This window comes from Salmo salar, chromosome ssa10, assembly GCF_905237065.1.
Source record: "Salmo salar chromosome ssa10, Ssal_v3.1, whole genome shotgun sequence".
Taxonomy (NCBI): domain Eukaryota; kingdom Metazoa; phylum Chordata; class Actinopteri; order Salmoniformes; family Salmonidae; genus Salmo; species Salmo salar.
In genome coordinates this window covers 55,649,931-55,675,421 of record NC_059451.1, presented here as the reverse complement: position 1 = coordinate 55,675,421, position 25,491 = coordinate 55,649,931, and the positions used below count along the sequence as shown (strand labels likewise).

At 37.0% G+C, this 25,491-nt stretch overlaps 1 protein-coding gene across 1 annotated transcript in view; it reads right to left on the bottom strand.

Moving 5' to 3' along the window:
* LOC106594307 (sushi, nidogen and EGF-like domain-containing protein 1) overlaps nt 1-25,491 on the bottom strand; it is a 243,836-nt gene that overhangs the window by 119,209 nt on the left and 99,136 nt on the right. The window contains exon 10 of the mRNA XM_045687965.1: nt 23,016-23,129. Coding sequence (XP_045543921.1) covers nt 23,016-23,129 — 114 coding nt within the window. The remainder of the gene's footprint in view (nt 1-23,015; nt 23,130-25,491) is intronic.

Here is a 25,491-nt window from a genome sequence, read left to right as displayed (position 1 = left end):
CAGGATCTAATATGTACAGGATCTAATACAGGACCTAATATGTACAGGATCTAATACAGGATCTAATATGTACAGGATCTAATACAGGATCTAATATGTACAGGATCTAATACAGGATCTAATACAGGATCTAATATGTACAGGATCTAATACAGGATCTAATACAGGATCTAATATGTACAGGATCTAATACAGGATCTAATATGTACAGGATCTAATACAGGATCTAATATGTACAGGATCTAATACAGGATCTAATACAGGATCTAATATGTACAGGATCTAATACAGGATCTAATATGTACAGGATCTAATACAGGATCTAATATGTACAGGATCTAATACAGGATCTAATACAGGATCTAATATGTACAGGATCTAATACAGGATCTAATACAGGATCTAATACAGGATCTAATACAGGATCTAATACAGGATCTAATACAGGATCTAATATGTACAGGATCTAATACAGGATCTAATATGTACAGGATCTAATACAGGATCTAATATGTACAGGATCTAATACAGGATCTAATATGTACAGGACCTAATACAGGATCTAATACAGGATCTAATACAGGATCTAATACAGGATCTAATATGTACAGGATCTAATACAGGATCTAATATGTACAGGATCTAATACAGGATCTAATATGTACAGGATCTAATACAGGATCTAATACAGGATCTAATATCAGGATCTAATACAGGATCTAATATGTACAGGATCTAATACAGGATCTAATATGTACAGGATCTAATATGTACAGGATCTAATACAGGATCTAATATGTACAGGATCAAATACAGGATCTAATATGTACAGGATATAATACAGGATCTAATATGTACAGGATCTAATACAGGATCTAATATGTACAGGATCTAATACAGGATCTAATATGTACAGGATCTAATACAGGATCTAATACAGGATCTAATATGTACAGGATCTAATACAGGATCTAATATGTACAGGATATAATACAGGATCTAATATGTACAGGATATAATACAGGATCTAATATGTTCAGGACCTAATACAGGATCTAATATGTACAGGATCTAATATGTACAGGGTCTAAAACAGGATATAATATGTACAGGACCTAATACAGGACCTAATACAGGATCTAATATGTACAGGACCTAATACAGGACCTAATACAGGATCTAATACAGGACCTAATACAGGATCTAATATGTTCAGGACCTAATACAGGATCTAATATGTACAGGATCTAATATTACAGGATCTAATACAGGATCTAATATGTACAGGACCTAATACAGGATCTAATACAGGATCTAATACAGGATCTAATATGTACAGGATCTAATACAGGATCTAATATGTACAGGACCTAATACAGGACCTAATACAGGATCTAATACAGGATCTAATACAGGACCTAATACAGGATCTAATATGTACAGGATCTAATACAGGATCTAATATTTACAGGATCTAATACAGTGTCTAATATGTACAGGATCTAATATCAGGATCTAATATGTACAGGGTCTAATACAGGATCTAATATGTACAGGATCTAATACAGGATCTAATATGTACAGGATCTAATACAGGATCTAATATGTACTGGATCTAATACAGGATCTAATACAGGATCTAATATGTACAGGATCTAATACAGGATCTTATATGTTCAGGACCTAATACAGGATCTAATATGTACAGGACCTAATACAGGACCTAATACAGGATCTAATATGAACAGGATCTAATATCAACAGGATCTAATACAGGGTCTAATATGTACAGGATCTAATACAGGATCTAATATGTACAGGATCTAATACAGGACCTAATATGTACAGGATCTAATACAGGATCTAATATGTACAGGATCTAATACAGGATCTAATACAGGATCTAATATGTACAGGATCTAATACAGGATCTAATACAGGATCTAATATGTACAGGATCTTACACAGAATCTAATATGTACAGGATCTAATACAGGATCTAATATGTACAGGATCTAATACAGGATCTAATATGTACAGGATATAATACAGGATCTAATATGTACAGGATATAATACAGGATCTAATATGTACAGGATCTAATACAGGATCTAATATGTACAGGATCTAATACAGGATCTAATATGTACAGGATCTAATACAGGATCTAATACAGGATCTAATATGTACAGGATCTAATACAGGATCTAATATGTACAGGATCTAATACAGGATCTAATACAGGATCTAATATGTACAGGATCTAATACAGGATCTAATACAGGATCTAATATGTACAGGATCTAATACAGGATCTAATATGTACAGGATCTAATACAGGATCTAATACAGGATCTAATATACAGGATCTAATATGTACAGGATCTAAAACAGGATCTAATACAGGATCTAATATGTACAGGATCTAATACAGGATCTAATATGTACAGGATCTAATACAGGATCTAATATGTACAGGATCAAATACAGGATCTAATATGTACAGGATCTAATACAGGATCTAATATCAGGATCTAATATCAGGACCTAATACAGGATCTAATATGTACAGGATCTAATACAGGATCTAATATGTACAGGATCTAATATGTACAGGATCTAATACAGGATCTAATATGTACAGGATCTAATACAGGATCTAATATGTACAGGATCTAATACAGGATCTAATATGTACAGGATCTAATACAGGATCTAATACGTACAGGATCTAAAACAGGATCTATTACAGGATCTAATATGTACAGGACCTAATACAGGATCTAATATGTACAGGATCTAATACAGGATCTAATATGTACAGGATCTAATACAGGATCTAATATGTACAGGACCTAATACAGGATCTAATATCAGGATCTAATATCAGGACCTAATACAGGATCTAATATGTACAGGACCTAATACAGGATCTAATATGTACAGGATCTAATATGTACAGGATCTAATACAGGATCTAATACAGGATCTAATATGTCAGGACCTAATACAGGATCTAATATGTACAGGATCTAATATTACAGGATCTAATACAGGATCTAATATGTACAGGATCTAATACAGGATCTAATATGTACAGGATCTAATACAGGATCTAATATGTACAGGAATACAGGATCTAATACAGGATCTAATATGTACAGGACCTAATACAGGACCTAATACAGGATCTAATACAGGATCTAATATCAGGACCTAATACAGGATCTAATATGTACAGGATCTAATACAGGATCTAATATTTACAGGATCTAATACAGTGTCTAATATGTACAGGATCTAATACAGGATCTAATATGTACAGGATCTAATACAGGACCTAATATGTACAGGATCTAATACAGGATCTAATATTTACAGGATCTAATACAGGATCTAATATGTACTGGATCTAATACAGGATCTAATACAGGATCTAATATGTACAGGATCTAATACAGGATCTTATATGTTCAGGACCTAATACAGGATCTAATATTACAGGACCTAATACAGGACCTAATACAGGACCTAATACAGGATCTAATATGTACAGGATCTAATATCAACAGGATCTAATACAGGGTCTAATATGTACAGGATCTAATACAGGATCTAATATGTACAGGATCTAATACAGGACCTAATATGTACAGGATCTAATACAGGATCTAATATGTACAGGATCTAATACAGGATCTAATACAGGATCTAATATGTACAGGATCTAATACAGGATCTAATACAGGATCTAATATGTACAGGATCTTACGCAGAATCTAATATGTACAGGATCTAATACAGGATCTAATATGTACAGGATCTAATACAGGATCTAATATGTACAGGATCTAATACAGGATCTAATATGTACAGGATCTAATACAGGATCTAATATGTACAGGATCTAATACAGGATCTAATACGTACAGGATCTAATACAGGATCAAATACAGGATCTAATATGTACAGGATCTAATACAGGATCTAACACAGGATCTAATATGTACAGGATCTAACATGTACAGGATCTAATACCGGATCTAATACTTACAGGATCTAATACAGGATCTAATATGTACAGGATCTAATACAGGATCTAATACAGGATCTAATACGTACAGGATCTAATACAGGATCTAATACAGGATCTAATATGTACAGGACCTAATACAGGATCGAATACAGGATCTAATATGTACAGGATCCAATACAGGATCTAATATGTAGAGGATCTAATACAGGATCTAATACAGGATCTAATATGTACAGGATATAATACAGGATATAATATGTACAGGATCTAATACAGGATCTAATATGTACAGGATCTAACACAGGATCTAATACAGGATCTAATATGTACAGGATCTAATATGTACAGGATCTAATACAGGATCTAATATGTACAGGATCAAATACAGGATCTAATATGTACAGGATATAATACAGGATCTAATATGTACAGGATCTAATTCAGGATCTAATATGTACAGGATCTAATACAGGATCTAATACGTACAGGATCTAAAACAGGATCTAATACAGGATCTAATATGTACAGGACCTAATACAGGATCGAATATGTACAGGACCTAATACAGGATATAATATGTACAGGATCTAATACAGGATCTAATATGTACAGGACCTAATACAGGACCTAATACAGGATCTAATACAGGACCTAATACAGGATCTAATATGTTCAGGACCTAATACAGGATCTAATATGTACAGGATCTAATATGTACAGGGTCCAAAACAGGATATAATATGTACAGGACCTAATACAGGACCTAATACAGGATCTAATATGTACAGGACCTAATACAGGATATAATACAGGATCTAATATGTACACGACCTAATACAGGATCTAATATTTACAGGGTCTAATACAAGATTTAATATGTCAGGACCTAATACAGGATCTAATACAGGATCTAATACAGGATCGAATATGTACAGGACCTAATTCAGGATCTAATATGTACAGCATCTATTACAGGATCTAATACGTACAGGAACTAATATAAGATCTAATATGTACCTGATCTAATACAGGATCTAATACGTACAGGATCTAATTCAGGACCTAATACGTACAGGATCTAATACAGGATCTAATACAGGATCTAATATGTACAGGACCTAATACAGGATCTAATACAGGATCTAACATGTACATGATCTAATATGTACAGGATCTAATATGTACAGGATCTAATATGTACAGGATCTAACACAGGATCTAATATGTACAGGATCTAATACAGGATCTAATATTTACAGGATCTAATACAGGATCTAATACAGGATCTAATACAGGATCTAATATGTACTGGATCTAATACAGGATCTAATACAGGATCTAATATGTACACGATCTAATACAGGATCTAATATGTACAGGACCTAATACAGGATCTAATATGTACAGGACCTAATACAGGACCTAATACAGGACCTAATACAGGATCTAATATGTACAGGATCTAATATCAACAGGATCTAATACAGGGTCTAATATGTACAGGATCTAATACAGGATCTAATATGTACAGGATCTAATACAGGACCTAATATGTACAGGATCTAATACAGGATCTAATATGTACAGGATCTAATACAGGATCTAATACAGGATCTAATATGTACAGGATCTAATACAGGATCTAATACAGGATCTAATATGTACAGGATCTAATACAGGATCTAATATGTACAGGATCTAATACAGGATCTAATATGTACAGGATCTAATACAGGATCTAATACAGGATCTAATATGTACAGGATTTAATACAGGATCTAATACAGGACCTAATACAGGATCGAATATGTACAGGATCTAATACAGGATGTAATATGTACAGGATCTAATATGAACAGGATCTAATACAGGATCTAATATGTACAGGATCTAATACAGGATCTAATATGGACAGGATATAATACAGGATCTAATATGTACAGGATCTAATACAGGATCAAATACGTACAGGATCTAATACAGGATCTAATATGTACAGGATCTAATACAGGATCTAATACAGGATCTAATATGTACAGGATCTAACATGTACAGGATCTAATATAGGATCTAATATGTACAGGGTCTAATACAGGATCTAATACAGGATCTAATACGTACAGGATCTAATACAGGATCTAATACAGTATTTAATATGTACAGGACCTAATACAGGATCTATTACAGGATCTAATATGTACAGGATCCAATACAGGATCTAATATGTAGAGGATCTAATACAGGATCTATTACAGGATCTAATATGTACAGGATATTATACAGGATATAATATGTACAGGATCTAATACAGGATCTAATATGTACAGGATCTAATATGTACAGGATATAATACAGGATCTAATATGTACAGGAATAAATACAGGATCTAATATGTTCAGGACCTAATACAGGATCTAATATGTACAGGATCTAATATGTACAGGGTCCAAAACAGGATATAATATGTACAGGACCTAATACAGGACCTAATACAGGATCTAATATGTACAGGACCTAATACAGGATATAATACAGGACCTAATACAGGATCTAATATGTACAGGACCTAATACAAGATCTAATATGTACAGGATCTAATATGTACAGGGTCTAATACAGGATATAATATGTACAGGACCTAATACAGGACCTAATATGTCAGGATCTAATACAGGATCTAATATGTACAGGACCTAATACAGGACCTAATACAGGATCTAATATGTACAGGACCTAATACAGGACCTAATACAGGATCTAATACAGGATCTAATACAGGATCTAATACAGGATCTAATATGTACAGGATCTAATACAGGATCTAATATTTACAGGATCTAATACAGGATCTAATACAGGATCTAATATGTACAGGACCTAATACAGGATCTAATATGTACAGGATCTAATACAGGATCTAATATGTACAGGATCTAATACAGGATCTAATATGTACAGGATCTAATACAGGATCTAATATGTACAGGATCTAATACAGGATCTAATACAGGATCTAATACAGGGCCTAATACAGGATCTAATATGTCCAGGACCTAATACAGGATCTAATATGTACAGGATCTAATACAGGATCTAATATGTACAGGATCAAATACAGGATCTAATACAGGATCTAATATGTACAGGATCTAATACAGGATCTAATATGTACAGGATCTAATATGTACAGGACCTAATACAGGATCTAATATGTACAGGACCTAATACAGGACCTAATACAGGATCTAATATGTATAGGATCTAATATCAACAGGATCTAATACAGGATCTAATATGTACAGGATCTAATACAGGATCTAATATGTACAGGATCTAATACAGGATCTAATATGTACAGGATCTAATACAGGATCTAATATGTACAGGATCTAATACAGGATCTAATATCAGGATATAATATGTACAGGATCTAATATCAGGATCTAATACAGGATCTAATATGTACAGGATCTAACACAGAATCTAATATGTACAGGATCTAATACAGGATCTAATATGTACAGGATCTAATACAGGATCAAATACAGGATCTAATATGTACAGGATCTAATACAGGATCTAACACAGGATCTAATATGTGCAGGATCTAACATGTACAGGATCTAATACCGGATCTAATACTTACAGGATCTAATACAGGATCTAATATGTACAGGGTCTAATACAGGATCTAATACAGGATCTAATACGTACAGGATCTAATACAGGATCTAATACAGGATCTAATACAGGATCTAATATGTACAGGACCTAATACAGGATCGAATACAGGATCTAATATGTACAGGATCCAATACAGGATCTAATATGTAGAGGATCTAATACAGGATCTAATACAGGATCTAATATGTACAGGATATAATACAGGATATAATATGTACAGGATCTAATACAGGATCTAATATGTACAGGATCTAACACAGGATCTAATACAGGATCTAATATGTACAGGATCTAATATGTACAGATTCTAATACAGGATCTAATATGTACAGGATCAAATACAGGATCTAATATGTACAGGATATAATACAGGATCTAATATGTACAGGATCTAATTCAGGATCTAATATGTACAGGATCTAATACAGGATCTAATACGTACAGGATCTAAAACAGGATCTAATACAGGATCTAATATGTACAGGACCTAATACAGGATCTAATATGTACAGGACCTAATACAGGATATAATATGTACAGGATCTAATACAGGATCTAATATGTACAGGACCTAATACAGGACCTAATACAGGATCTAATATGTACAGGACCTAATACAGGATCTAATATGTACAGGACCTAATACAGGATCTAATATGTACAGGATCTAGTACAGGATCTAATATGTACAGGACCTAATACAGGACCTAATACAGGATCTAATACAGGACCTAATACAGGATCTAATATGTCCAGGACCTAATACAGGATCTAATATGTACAGGATCTAATATGTACAGGATCTAATACAGGATCTAATATGTACAGGATCTAATACAGGATCTAATATGTACAGGATATAATACAGGATCTAATATGTACAGGATCTAATACAGGATCTAATACGTACAGGATCTAATACAGGATCTAATACAGGATCTAATATGTACAGGACCTAATACAGGATCTAATATGTACAGGATCTAATACAGGATCTAATATGTACAGGACCTAATACAGGATCTAATATGTACAGGATCTAATACAGGATCTAATAGCAGGATCTAATACAGGATCTAATACAGGATCTAATATGTACAGGATCTAATACAGGATCTAATATGTACAGGATCTAATACAGGATCTAATATGTACAGGATCTAATACAGGATCTAATACAGGATCTAATATCAGGACCTAATACAGGATCTAATATGTACAGGACCTAATACAGGATCTAATATGTACAGGATCTAATATGTACAGGATCTAATACAGGATCTAATATGTACAGGATCTAATACAGGATCTAATATGTACAGGACCTAATACAGGATCTAATATGTACAGGATCTAATATGTACAGGGTCTAATACAGGATATAATATGTACAGGACCTAATACAGGACCTAATACAGGATCTAATACAGGATCTAATATGTACAGGACCTAATACAGGACCTAATACAGGATCTAATATGTACAGGACCTAATACAGGATCTAATACAGGATCTAATACAGGATCTAATACAGGATCTAATACAGGATCTAATATGTACAGGACCTAATACAGGATCTAATATTTACAGGATCTAATACAGGATCTAATACAGGATCGAATATGTACAGGACCTAATTTAGGATCTAATATGTACAGGATCTAATACAGGATCTAATATGTACAGGACCTAATACAGGATCTAATATGTACAGGATCTAGTACAGGATCTAATATGTACAGGACCTAATACAGGACCTAATACAGGATCTAATACAGGACCTAATACAGGATCTAATATGTCCAGGACCTAATACAGGATCTAATATGTACAGGATCTAATATGTACAGGATCTAATACAGGATCTAATATGTACAGGATCAAATACAGGACCTAATACAGGATCTAATATGTCCAGGACCTAATACAGGATCTAATATGTACAGGATCTAATATGTACAGGACCTAATACAGGATCTAATATGTACAGGACCTAATACAGGACCTAATACAGGATCTAATATGAATAGGATCTAATATCAACAGGATCTAATACAGGGTCTAATATGTACAGGATCTAATACAGGATATAATATGTACAGGATCTAATACAGGACCTAATATGTACAGGATCTAATACAGGATCTAATATGTACAGGATCTAATACAGGATCTAATACAGGATCTAATATGTACAGGATCTAATACAGGATCTAATACAGGATCTAATATGTACAGGATCTTACACAGAATCTAATATGTACAGGATCTAATACAGGATCTAATATGTACAGGATCTAATACAGGATCTAATATGTACAGGATATAATACAGGATCTAATATGTACAGGATATAATACAGGATATAATATGTACAGGATCTAATACAGGATCTAATATGTACAGGATCAAATACAGGATCTAATATGTACAGGATCTAATACAGGATCTAATACGTACAGGATCTAATACAGGATCAAATACAGGATCTAATATGTACAGGATCTAATACAGGATCTAACACAGGATCTAATATGTGCAGGATCTAACATGTACAGGATCTAATACCGGATCTAATACTTACAGGATCTAATACAGGATCTAATATGTACAGGGTCTAATACAGGATCTAATACAGGATCTAATACGTACAGGATCTAATACAGGATCTAATACAGGATCTAATACAGGATCTAATATGTACAGGACCTAATACAGGATCGAATACAGGATCTAATATGTACAGGATCCAATACAGGATCTAATATGTAGAGGATCTAATACAGGATCTAATACAGGATCTAATATGTACAGGATATAATACAGGATATAATATGTACAGGATCTAATACAGGATCTAATATGTACAGGATCTAACACAGGATCTAATACAGGATCTAATATGTACAGGATCTAATATGTACAGATTCTAATACAGGATCTAATATGTACAGGATCAAATACAGGATCTAATATGTACAGGATATAATACAGGATCTAATATGTACAGGATCTAATTCAGGATCTAATATGTACAGGATCTAATACAGGATCTAATACGTACAGGATCTAAAACAGGATCTAATACAGGATCTAATATGTACAGGACCTAATACAGGATCTAATATGTACAGGACCTAATACAGGATATAATATGTACAGGATCTAATACAGGATCTAATATGTACAGGACCTAATACAGGACCTAATACAGGATCTAATACAGGACCTAATACAGGATCTAATATGTACAGGACCTAATACAGGATCTAATATGTACAGGATCTAGTACAGGATCTAATATGTACAGGACCTAATACAGGACCTAATACAGGATCTAATACAGGACCTAATACAGGATCTAATATGTCCAGGACCTAATACAGGATCTAATATGTACAGGATCTAATATGTACAGGATCAAATACAGGATCTAATATGTACAGGATATAATACAGGATCTAATATGTACAGGATCTAATTCAGGATCTAATATGTACAGGATCTAATACAGGATCTAATACGTACAGGATCTAAAACAGGATCTAATACAGGATCTAATATGTACAGGACCTAATACAGGATCGAATATGTACAGGACCTAATACAGGATCTAATATGTACAGGATCTAATACAGGATCTAATATGTACAGGACCTAATACAGGACCTAATACAGGATCTAATACAGGACCTAATACAGGATCTAATATGTACAGGACCTAATACAGGATCTAATATGTACAGGATCTAATACAGGATCTAATATGTACAGGACCTAATACAGGACCTAATACAGGATCTAATACAGGACCTAATACAGGATCTAATATGTCCAGGATCTAATACAGGATCTAATATTCAGGATCTAATATGTACAGGATCTAATACAGGATCTAATATGTACAGGATCAAATACAGGATCTAATATGTACAGGATATAATACAGGATCTAATATGTACAGGATCTAATTCAGGATCTAATATGTACAGGATCTAATACAGGATCTAATACGTACAGGATCTAAAACAGGATCTAATACAGGATCTAATATGTACAGGATCTAATACAGGATCTAATATGTACAGGACCTAATACAGGACCTAATACAGGATCTAATACAGGACCTAATACAGGATCTAATATGTTCAGGACCTAATACAGGATCTAATATGTACAGGATCTAATATGTACAGGGTCTAAAACAGGATATAATATGTACAGGACCTAATACAGGATCTAATATGTACAGGACCTAATACAGGACCTAATACAGGATCTAATACAGGACCTAATACAGGATCTAATATGTTCAGGACCTAATACAGGATCTAATATGTACAGGATATAATATGTACAGGGTCTAATACAGGATATAATATGTACAGGACCTAATACAGGACCTAATACAGGATCTAATTCAGGATATAATATGTACAGGCCCTAATACAGGACCTAATACAGGATCTAATATGTACAGGACCTAATACAGGACCTAATACAGGATCTAATACAGGATCTAATACAGGACCTAATACAGGATCTAATACAGGATCTAATATGTACAGGACCTAATACAGGATCGAATATGTACAGGACCTAATACAGGATATAATATGTACAGGATCTAATACAGGATCTAATATGTACAGGACCTAATACAGGACCTAATACAGGATCTAATACAGGACCTAATACAGGATCTAATATGTACAGGACCTAATACAGGATCTAATATGTACAGGATCTAGTACAGGATCTAATATGTACAGGACCTAATACAGGACCTAATACAGGATCTAATACAGGACCTAATACAGGATCTAATATGTCCAGGACCTAATACAGGATCTAATATGTACAGGATCTAATATGTACAGGATCTAATACAGGATCTAATATGTACAGGATCAAATACAGGATCTAATATGTACAGGATATAATACAGGATCTAATATGTACAGGATCTAATTCAGGATCTAATATGTACAGGATCTAATACAGGATCTAATACGTACAGGATCTAAAACAGGATCTAATACAGGATATAATATGTACAGGATCTAATACAGGATCTAATATGTACAGGACCTAATACAGGACCTAATACAGGATCTATTACAGGACCTAATACAGGATCTAATATGTTCAGGACCTAATACAGGATCTAATATGTACAGGATCTAATATGTACAGGGTCTAAAACAGGATATAATATGTACAGGACCTAATACAGCACCTAATACAGGATCTAATATGTACAGGACCTAATACAGGACCTAATACAGGATCTAATACAGGACCTAATACAGGATCTAATATGTTCAGGACCTAATACAGGATCTAATATGTACAGGATATAATATGTACAGGGTCTAATACAGGATATAATATGTACAGGACCTAATACAGGACCTAATACAGGATCTAATTCAGGATATAATATGTACAGGCCCTAATACAGGACCTAATACAGGATCTAATATGTACAGGACCTAATACAGGACCTAATACAGGATCTAATACAGGATCTAATACAGGACCTAATACAGGATCTAATATGTACAGGATCTAATACAGGATCTAATATTTACAGGATCTAATACAGTGTCTAATATGTACAGGATCTAATACAGGATCTAATATGTACAGGGTTTAATACAGGATCAAATATGTACAGGATCTCATACAGGATCTAATACAGGATATAATACAGGATCTAATATGTACTGGATCTAATACAGGATCTAATACAGGATCTAATATGTACAGGATCTAATACAGGATCTTATATGTTCAGGACCTAATACAGGATCTAATATGTACAGGACCTAATACAGGACCTAATACAGGATCTAATATGAACAGGATCTAATATCAACAGGATCTAATACAGGGTCTAATATGTACAGGATCTAATACAGGATCTAATATGTACAGGATCTAATACAGGACCTAATATGTACAGGATCTAATACAGGATCTAATATGTACAGGATCTAATACAGGATCTAATACAGGATCTAATATGTACAGGATCTAATACAGGATCTAATACAGGATCTAATATGTACAGGATCTTACACAGAATCTAATATGTACAGGATCTAATACAGGATCTAATATGTACAGGATATAATACAGGATCTAATATGTACAGGATATAATACAGGATATAATATGTACAGGATCTAATACAGGATCTAATATGTACAGGATCAAATACAGGATCTAATATGTACAGGATCTAATACAGGATCTAATACGTACAGGATCTAATACAGGATCAAATACAGGATCTAATATGTACAGGATCTAATACAGGATCTAATACGTACAGGATCTAATACAGGATCTAATACAGGATCTAATATGTACAGGACCTAATACAGGATCTAATACAGGATCTAATATGTACAGGATCAAATACAGGATCTAATATGTAGAGGATCTAATACAGGATCTAATACAGGATCTAATATGTACAGGATCTAATATGTACAGGATCTAATACAGGATCGAATACAGGATCTAAAATGTACAGGACCTAATACAGGATCTAATATGTACAGGACCTAATACAGGATCTAATATGTACAGGATCTAATACAGGATCTAATATGTACAGGATCAAATACAGGATCTAATACAGGATCTAATATCAGGACCTAATACAGGATCTAATATGTCCAGGACCTAATACAGGATCTAATATGTACAGGATCTAATATGTACAGGATCTAATACAGGATCTAATATGTACAGGATCAAATACAGGATCTAATATGTACAGGATCTAATTCAGGATCTAATATGTACAGGATCTAATACAGGATCTAATACGTACAGGATCTAAAACAGGATCTAATACAGGATCTAATATGTACAGGACCTAATACAGGATCGAATATGTACAGGACCTAATACAGGATATAATATGTACAGGATCTAATACAGGATCTAATATGTACAGGACCTAATACAGGACCTAATACAGGATCTAATACAGGACCTAATACAGGATCTAATATGTTCAGGACCTAATACAGGATCTAATATGTACAGGATCTAATATGTACAGGGTCTAATACAGGATCTAATACAGGATCTAATATGTACAGGATCTTACACAGAATCTAATATGTACAGGATCTAATACAGGATCTAATATGTACAGGATATAATACAGGATCTAATATGTACAGGATATAATACAGGATCTAATATGTACAGGATCTAATACAGGATCTAATATGTACAGGATCAAATACAGGATCTAATATGTACAGGATCTAATACAGGATCTAATACGTACAGGATCTAATACAGGATCAAATACAGGATCTAATATGTACAGGATCTAATACAGGATCTAATACGTACAGGATCTAATACAGGATCTAATACAGGATCTAATATGTACAGGACCTAATACAGGATCGAATACAGGATCTAATATGTACAGGATCAAATACAGGATCTAATATGTAGAGGATCTAATACAGGATCTAATACAGGATCTAATATGTACAGGATCTAATATGTACAGGATCTAATACAGGATCGAATACAGGATCTAAAATGTACAGGACCTAATACAGGATCTAATATGTACAGGACCTAATACAGGATCTAATATGTACAGGATCTAGTACAGGATCTAATATGTACAGGACCTAATACAGGACCTAATACAGGATCTAATACAGGACCTAATACAGGATCTAATATGTCCAGGACCTAATACAGGATCTAATATGTACAGGATCTAATATGTACAGGATCTAATACAGGATCTAATATGTACAGGATCAAATACAGGATCTAATATGTACAGGATCTTATTCAGGATCTAATATGTACAGGATCTAATACAGGATCTAACACGTACAGGATCTAAAACAGGATCTATTACAGGATCTAATATGTACAGGACCTAATACAGGATCGAATATGTACAGGACCTAATACAGGATATAATATGTACAGGATCTAATACAGGATCTAATATGTACAGGACCTAATACAGGACCTAATACAGGATCTAATACAGGACCTAATACAGGATCTAATATGTTCAGGACCTAATACAGGATCTAATATGTACAGGATCTAATATGTACAGGGTCTAAAACAGGATATAATATGTACAGGACCTAATACAGGACCTAATACAGGATCTAATATGTACAGGACCTAATACAGGACCTAATACAGGATCTAATACAGGACCTAATACAGGATCTAATATGTTCAGGACCTAATACAGGATCTAATATGTACAGGATATAATATGTACAGGGTCTAATACAGGATATAATATGTACAGGACCTAATACAGGACCTAATACAGGATCTAATACAGGATCTAATATGTACAGGCCCTAATACAGGACCTAATACAGGATCTAATATGTACAGGACCTAATACAGGACCTAATACAGGATCTAATACAGGATCTAATACAGGACCTAATACAGGATCTAATATGTACAGGAACTAATACAGGATCTAATATTTACAGGATCTAATACAGTGTCTAATATGTACAGGATCTAATACAGGATCTAATATGTACAGGGTTTAATACAGGATCTAATATGTACAGGATCTCATACAGGATCTAATACAGGATCTAATACAGGATCTAATATGTACTGGATCTAATACAGGATCTAATACAGGATCTAATATGTACAGGATCTAATACAGGATCTTATATGTTCAGGACCTAATACAGGATCTAATATGTACAGGACCTAATACAGGACCTAATACAGGACCTAATACAGGATCTAATATGAACAGGATCTAATATCAACAGGATCTAATACAGGGTCTAATATGTACAGGATCTAATACAGGATCTAATATGTACAGGATCTAATACAGGACCTAATATGTACAGGATCTAATACAGGATCTATTATGTACAGGATCTAATACAGGATCTAATACAGGATCTAATATGTACAGGATCTAATACAGGATCTAATACAGGATCTAATATGTACAGGATCTTACACAGAATCTAATATGTACAGGATCTAATACAGGATGTAATATGTACAGGATATAATACAGGATATAATATGTACAGGATCTAATACAGGATCTAATATGTACAGGATCAAATACAGGATCTAATATGTACAGGATCTAATACAGGATCTAATACGTACAGGATCTAATACAGGATCAAATACAGGATCTAATATGTACAGGATCTAATACAGGATCTAACACAGGATCTAATATGTGCAGGATCTAACATGTACAGGATCTAATACCGGATCTAATACTTACAGGATCTAATACAGGATCTAATATGTACAGGGTCTAATACAGGATCTAATACAGGATCTAATACGTACAGGATCTAATACAGGATCTAATACAGGATCTAATATGTACAGGACCTAATACAGGATCGAATACAGGATCTAATATGTACAGGATCCAATACAGGATCTAATATGTAGAGGATCTAATACAGGATCTAATACAGGATCTAATATGTACAGGATATAATACAGGATATGATATGTACAGGATCTAATACAGGATCTAATATGTACAGGATCTAACACAGGATCTAATACAGGATCTAATATGTACAGGATCTAATATGTACAGAATCTAATACAGGATCTAATATGTACAGGATCAAATACAGGATCTAATATGTACAGGATATAATACAGGATCTAATATGTACAGGATCTAATTCAGGATCTAATATGACCAGGATCTAATACAGGATCTAATACGTACAGGATCTAAAACAGGATCTAATACAGGATCTAATATGTACAGGACCTAATACAGGATCGAATATGTACAGGACCTAATACAGTATATAATATGTACAGGATCTAATACAGGATCTAATATGTACAGGACCTAATACAGGACCTAATCAGGATCTAATACAGGACCTAATACAGGATCTAATATGTTCAGGACCTAATACAGGATCTAATATGTACAGGATCTAATATGTACAGGGTCTAAAACAGGATATAATATGTACAGGACCTAATACAGGACCTAATACAGGATCTAATATGTACAGGACCTAATACAGGATATAATACAGGATCTAATATGTACACGACCTAATACAGGACCTAATACAGGATCTAATACAGGATCTAATACAGGACCTAATACAGGATCTAATATGTACAGGACCTAATACAGGATCTAATATTTACAGGGTCTAATACAAGATTTAATATGTACAGGATCTAATACAGGATCTAATACAGGATCGAATATGTACAGGACCTAATTCAGGATCTAATATGTACAGCATCTATTACAGGATCTAATACGTACAGGAACTAATTCAGGACCTAATACGTACAGGATCTAATACAGGATCTAATACAGGATCTAATATGTACAGGACCTAATACAGGATCTAATACAGGATCTAACATGTACATGATCTAATATGTACAGGATCTAATATGTACAGGATCTAACACAGGATCTAATATGTACAGGATCTAATACAGGATCTAATATTTACAGGATCTAATACAGGATCGAATACAGGGTCTAATACAGGATCTAATATGTACTGGATCTAATACAGGATCTAATACAGGATATAATATGTACACGATCTAATACAGGATCTAATATGTACAGGACCTAATACAGGATCTAATATGTACAGGACCTAATACAGGACCTAATACAGGACCTAATACAGGATCTAATATGTACAGGATCTAATATCAACAGGATCTAATACAGGGTCTAATATGTACAGGATCTAATACAGGATCTAATATGTACAGGATCTAATACAGGACCTAATATGTACAGGATCTAATACAGGATCTAATATGTACAGGATCTAATACAGGATCTAATACAGGATCGAATATGTACAGGATCTAATACAGGATCTAATACAGGATCTAATATGTACAGGATCTAATACAGGATCTAATATGTACAGGATCTAATACAGTATCTAATATGTACAGGATCTAATACAGGATCTAATACAGGATCTAATATGTACAGGATTTAATACAGGATCTAATACAGGACCTAATACAGGATCGAATATGTACAGGATCTAATACAGGATGTAATATGTACAGGATCTAATATGAACAGGATCTAATACAGGATCTAATATGTACAGGATCTAATACAGGATCTAATATGGACAGGATATAATACAGGATCTAATATGTACAGGATCTAATACAGGATCAAATACGTACAGGATCTAATACAGGATCTAATATGTACAGGATCTAATACAGGATCTAATACAGGATCTAACATGTACAGGATCTAATACAGGATCTAATATGTACAGGATCTAATATAGGATCTAATATGTACAGGGTCTAATACAGGATCTAATACAGGATCTAATACGTACAGGATCTAATACAGGATCTAATACAGGATCTAATACAGTATTTAATATGTACAGGACCTAATACAGGATCTATTACAGGATCTAATATGTACAGGATCCAATACAGGATCTAATATGTAGAGGATCTAATACAGGATCTATTACAGGATCTAATATGTACAGGATATTATACATGATTTAATATGTACAGGATCTAATACAGGATCTAATATGTACAGGATCTAATATGTACAGGATATAATACAGGATCTAATATGTAGAGGAATAAATACAGGATCTAATATGTACAGGATCTAATACAGGATCGAATACAGGATCTAAAATGTACAGGACCTAATACAGGATCTAATATGTACAGGACCTAATACAGGATCTAATATGTACAGGATCTAGTACAGGATCTAATATGTACAGGACCTAATACAGGATCTAATACAGGACCTAATACAGGATCTAATATGTCCAGGACCTAATACAGGATCTAATATGTACAGGATCTAATATGTACAGGGTCTAATACAGGATATAATATGTACAGGACCTAATACAGGACCTAATACAGGATCTAATACAGGATCAAATATGTACAGAACCTAATACAGGACCTAATACAGGATCTAATATGTACAGGACCTAATACAGGACCTAATACAGGATCTAATACAGGATCTAATACAGGACCTAATACAGGATCTAATATGTACAGGACCTAATACAGGATCTAATATTTACAGGATCTAATACAGGATCTAATACAGGATCGAATATGTACAGGACCTAATTTAGGATCTAATATGTACAGGATCTAATACAGGATCTAATACGTACAGGACCTAATACAGGATCTAATATGTACAGGATCTAATACAGGATCTAATACGTACAGGATCTAATACAGGACCTAATACGTACAGGACCCAATACAGGATCTAATATGTACAGGACCTAATACAGGATCTAATACAGGATGTAACATGTACAGGATCTAATATTTACAGGATCTAATATGTACAGGATCTAATATCTACAGGATCTAATACAGATTCTAATATGTACAGGATCTAATACAGGATCTAATATTTACAGGATCTAATACAGTGTCTAATATGTACAGGATCTAATACAGGATCTAATATGTACAGGATTTAATACAGGATCTAATATGTACAGGATCTAATACAGGATCTAATACAGGATCTAATACAGGATCTAATATGTACTGGATCTAATACAGGATCTAATACAGGATCTAATATGTACAGATCTAATACAGGATCTAATATGTACAGGACCTAATACAGGATCTAATATGTACAGGACCTAATACAGGACCTAATACAGGACCTAATACAGGATCTAATGTGTACAGGATCTAATATCAACAGGATCTAATACAGGGTCTAATATGTACAGGATATAATACAGGATCTAATATGTACAGGATCTAATACAGGACCTAATATGTACAGGATCTAATACAGGATCTAATACAGGATCTAATATGTACAGGATCTAATACAGGATCTAATATGTACAGGATCTAATACAGGATCTAATATGTACAGGATCTAATACAGGATCTAATATGTACAGGACCTAATACAGGATCTAATACAGGATCTAATATGTATAGGATTTAATACAGGATCTAATACAGGACCTAATACATGATTGAATATGTACAGGATCTAATACAGGATCTAATATGTACAGGATCTAATACAGGATCTAACATGTACAGGATCTAATACAGGATCTAATATGTACAGGATCTAATACAGGATCTAATATGTACAGGATCTAATACAGGATCTAATACGTACAGGATCTAATACAGGATCTAATATGTACAGGATCTAATACAGGATCTTATACAGGATCTAAAATGTACAGGATGTAACATGTACAGGATCTAATACAGGATCTAATATGTACAGGGTCTAATACAGGATCTAATACAGGATCTAATACGTACAGGATCTAATACAGGATCTAATACAGGATCTAATATGTACAGGACCTAATACAGGATCTAATACAGGATCTAATATGTACAGGATCCAATACAGGATCTAATATGTAGAGGATTTAATACAGGATCTAATACAGGATCTAATATGTACAGGATCTAATACAGGATCTAATACAGGATCTAATATGTACAGGACAACAGTTCTTGTTTCATCAATAACCCATCATTTAGTGAGAGACGAGGATGTTACACCGGGCTGGCACCCTGTTACCTACATAGTGCACTACTTTTGAATATAGCCCATAGGAATGTAGTGACCTGGTTTCCTGGGCTGTGCAGTACATAGGGAATAGGGTGCCATTTGGGACACATTTCAGAAAACCAGGTCAAGGCACTCCCCAACTTGTACAGGAGGGGAGGGGGGACAGGGAGACAGCAGAGAGGGAGGGGAGGGGGACAGGGAGACAGCAGAGAGGGAGGGGAGGGGGATAGGGAGACAGCAGAGAGGGAGGGGAGGGGTGACAGGGAGACAGCAGAGAGGGAGGGGAAGGGGGACAGGAGACAGCAGAGAGGGAGGGAGGGGGACAGGGAGACAGCAGAGAGGGAGGGAGGGGTGACAGGGAGACAGCAGAGAGGGAGGGAGGGGGACAGGGAGACAGCAGAGAGGGATGGGAGGGGGGACAGGGAGATAGCAGAGAGGGAGGGGAGGGGGACAGGGAGACAGAAGAGAGGGAGGGAGGGGGGACAGGGAGACAGCAGAGAGGGAGGGGAGGGGGACAGGGAGACAGCAGAGAGGGAGGGAGGGAGGGGGGCAGGGAGAGAGCAGAGAGGGAGGGGAGGGGTGACAGGGAGACAGCAGAGAGGGAGGGAGGGGGGACAGGGAGACAGCAGAGAGGGAGGGAGGGGGACAGGGAGATAGCAGAGAGGGAGGGGAGGGGGACAGGGAGACAGCAGAGAGGGAGGGGAGGGGGGCCAGGGAGACAGCAGAGAGGGAGGGAGGGAGGGAGGGGGGCCAGGGAGACAGCAGAGAGGGAGGGAGGGAGGGGGGGCAGGGAGAGAGCAGAGAGGGAGGGGAGGGGTGACAGGGAGACAGCAGAGATGGAGGGGAGGGGGGACAAGGAGGAGCAGCAGGGAGGGAGGGGAAGGGGGACAGGGAGAGGGGAGAAGAGAGGAGAGGGGGACAGTGAAGGACAGAGAGGTCATTTGAAGACAGCTCTGAGTTCAGTAAACATCTGTAGGTCCATACACTCTATGACCCCCAGAGAGAACAACCAGATATAAATCCAATGGCAATGTGTTTGCAGCTGAAAAGTAACCTTGTTAGAAGATATCAATCAGGCCACACAGGTTGGCTTCATGGGAACTCTCTCTACATGAAGTAACATCTGCCAGACTGATGAGTTATAATGTAGAAAGCAGAGAGCGTTTCCTCTAGGGAGAGAGATGCCTATCCCCCTAAACCTGACCCCCCCCCCCCTCCCAGGACCCCTGCTAACTCACCATCCCCTAAACCTGACCCCCCCAGGACCCCTGCTAACTCACCATCCCCTAAACCTGACCCCTCCCCCAGGACCCCCCCCTAACCATCCCCTAAACCTGACCCCCTCCCAGGACCCCTGCTAACTCACCATCCCCAAACCTGCCCCCCCCAGGACCCCTCTAACTGACCCCCCTCCCAGGACCCCTGCTAACTCACCATCCCCTAAACCTGCCCCCCAGGACCCCTGCTAACTCACCATCCCCTAAACCTGACCCCTCTCAGGACCCCTGCTAACTCACCATCCCCTAAACCTGACCCCCCCCCAGGACCCCTGCTAACTCACCATCCCCTAAACCTGACCCCCCCCAGGACCCCTGCTAACTCACCATCCCCTTAACCTGACCCCCCCCAGGACCCCTGCTAACTCACCTGTCTCACACAGAGTCCCAGAGTAGCCCCTCTCACACACACAGGTGAAGCTGTCGACACCTTGCACACACAGCGCTCCATTGAGGCAGGGTCTGTCTTTACACTCGTCAATGTCTGCAGGCAGAATCACTCACACACACACACACACACACACACACACACACACACACACACACACACACACACACACACACACACACACACAGAGAGAGACACACACACACACACACACGGGTTATTTACTCAGCTGATTATTATATCCGCCACGCCTCTCCCCTCACCCTGAAAATATGTGCTGCTGGCTGTGAAAGGTTTTAGAGAAGATATGTCTCCACAGGAATGAGGAGAGGCAGCAAGTCAGCAGGCAGGGAGGGAGGGGAGGGGGTCAGGGGGGAGCAGAGAAGGAGGGAGGGGGGACAGGGAGACAGCAGAGAGGGAGGGGAGGGGGACAAGGAGACAGCAGAGAGGGAGGGGAGGGGGACAGGGAGACAGCAGAGAGGGAGGGGAGGGTGGACAGGGAGACAGCAGAGATGGAGGGGAGGGGGGACAGGGAGACAGCAGAGAGGGAGGGAGGGTGGACAGGGAGACAGCAGAGAGGGAGGGGAGGGGGACAGGGAGACAGCAGAGAGGGAGTGGAGGGGGACAGGGAGACAGCAGAGAGGGAGGGGAGGGGGGACAGGGAGACAGCAGTGAGGGATGGGAGGGGGACAGGGAGAGGGGAGAAGAGAGGGAGACTGGGGGAGAGGGGAGAAGAGAGGGAGAACTGGGGGGAGAGGAGAGAAGAGAGGGAGAACTGGGGGAGAGGGGAGAAGAGAGGGGGAACTGGGGGAGAGGGGAGAAGAGAGGGAGAACTGGGGGGAGAGGGGAGAAGAGAGGGAGAACTGGGGGAGAGGGGAGAAGAGAGGGAGAACTGGGGGAGAGGGGAGAAGAGAGGGAGAACTGGGGGAGAGGGGAGAAGAGAGGGAGAACTGGGGGAGAGGAGAGAAGAGAGGGAGAACTGGGGGAGAGGGGAGAAGAGAGGGAGAACTGGGGGAGAGGGGAGAAGAGAGGGAGAACTGGGGGAGAGGGGAGAAGAGAGGGAGAATTGGGGGAGAGGGGAGAAGAGAGGGAGAACTGGGGGAGAGGGGAGAAGAGAGGGAGAAATGGGGGGAGAGGAGAGAAGAGAGGGAGAAATGGGGGGAGAGGAGAGAAGAGAGGAGAGGGGGACAGAGGACAGAGAGGAAAGAGGAGTTGGACATGGCTGTAAAGGAGCTGAAATTCAGGCTCAAAGTTATAGAATAGATCAAGTAAATCATTTTGGTTTGTGCATTATAAGATTAACATATAATTCGCCAAGAAAGCATACGATAAAGAACAGTAGTGTGGGATAGATGGTGTTGTATTGCGTAAAAATCAAGCAAGTAGGAGGGAGAAGTAGAGTAAGAAAGGAGAGATCAGAAAAGAGGTGGTTAGAGATGGTTAGATGGTTAGGGATGGTTAGATGGTTAGAGATGGTTAGATGGTTATATGGTTAGGGATGGTTAGAGATGGTTAGAGATAGTTAGATGGTTAGAGATGGTTAAAGATGGTTAGAGATGGTTAGAGATGGTTAGAGATGGTTAGAGATGGTTAGATGGTTAGAGATGGTTAGATGGTTAGAGATGGTTAGAGATGGTTAGAGATGGTTAGAGGTGGTTAGATGGTTAAATGGTTAGGGATGGTTAGATGGTTAGAGATGCTTAGATGGTTAGATGGTTAGAGATGGTTAGAGATGGATAGAGATGGTTAGAATGTTAGTTGGTTAGAGATGGTTAAAGGTGGTTAAAGGTGGTTAAAGGTGGTTAGAGAAGGTTAGATGGTTAGATGGTTAGAGGTGGTTAGATGGTTAGAGATGGTTAGAGGTGGTTAGATGGTTACAGATGGTTAAAGGTGGATAGAGATGGTTAGATGGTTAGAGATGGTTAGAGGTAGTTAGATGGTTAGAGATGGTTAGAGGTGGTTAGAGGTGGTTAGATGATTAGAGGTGGTTAGAAGTGGTTAGAGATGGTTAGATGGTTAGAGGTGGTTAGATGTGGATATAGATGGTTAGAGATGGTTAGATGGTTAGATGATTAGAGATGGTTAGAGATGGATAGAGGTGGTTAGATGTTTAGAGATGGTTAGATGGTTAGAGGTAGATATAGATGGTTAGAGATGGTTAGATGGTTCGATGATTAGAGATGGTTAAAGGTGGTTAGAGATGGATATAGATGGTTAGAGGTGGTTAGAGATGGATAGAGGTGGTTAGCTGGTTAGAGGTGGTTAGAGATGGTTAGAGGTGGTTAGATGGTTAGAGATGGTTAAAGGTGGTTAGATGGTTAGAGATGGTTAAAGGTGGATAGAGATGGTTAGAGGTGGATAGATGGTTAGATGGTTAAAGGTGGATAGAGGTGGTTAGATGGTTAGATATGGTTAAAGGTGGTTGGAGATGGTTAGATGGTAAGAGATGGTTAAAGGT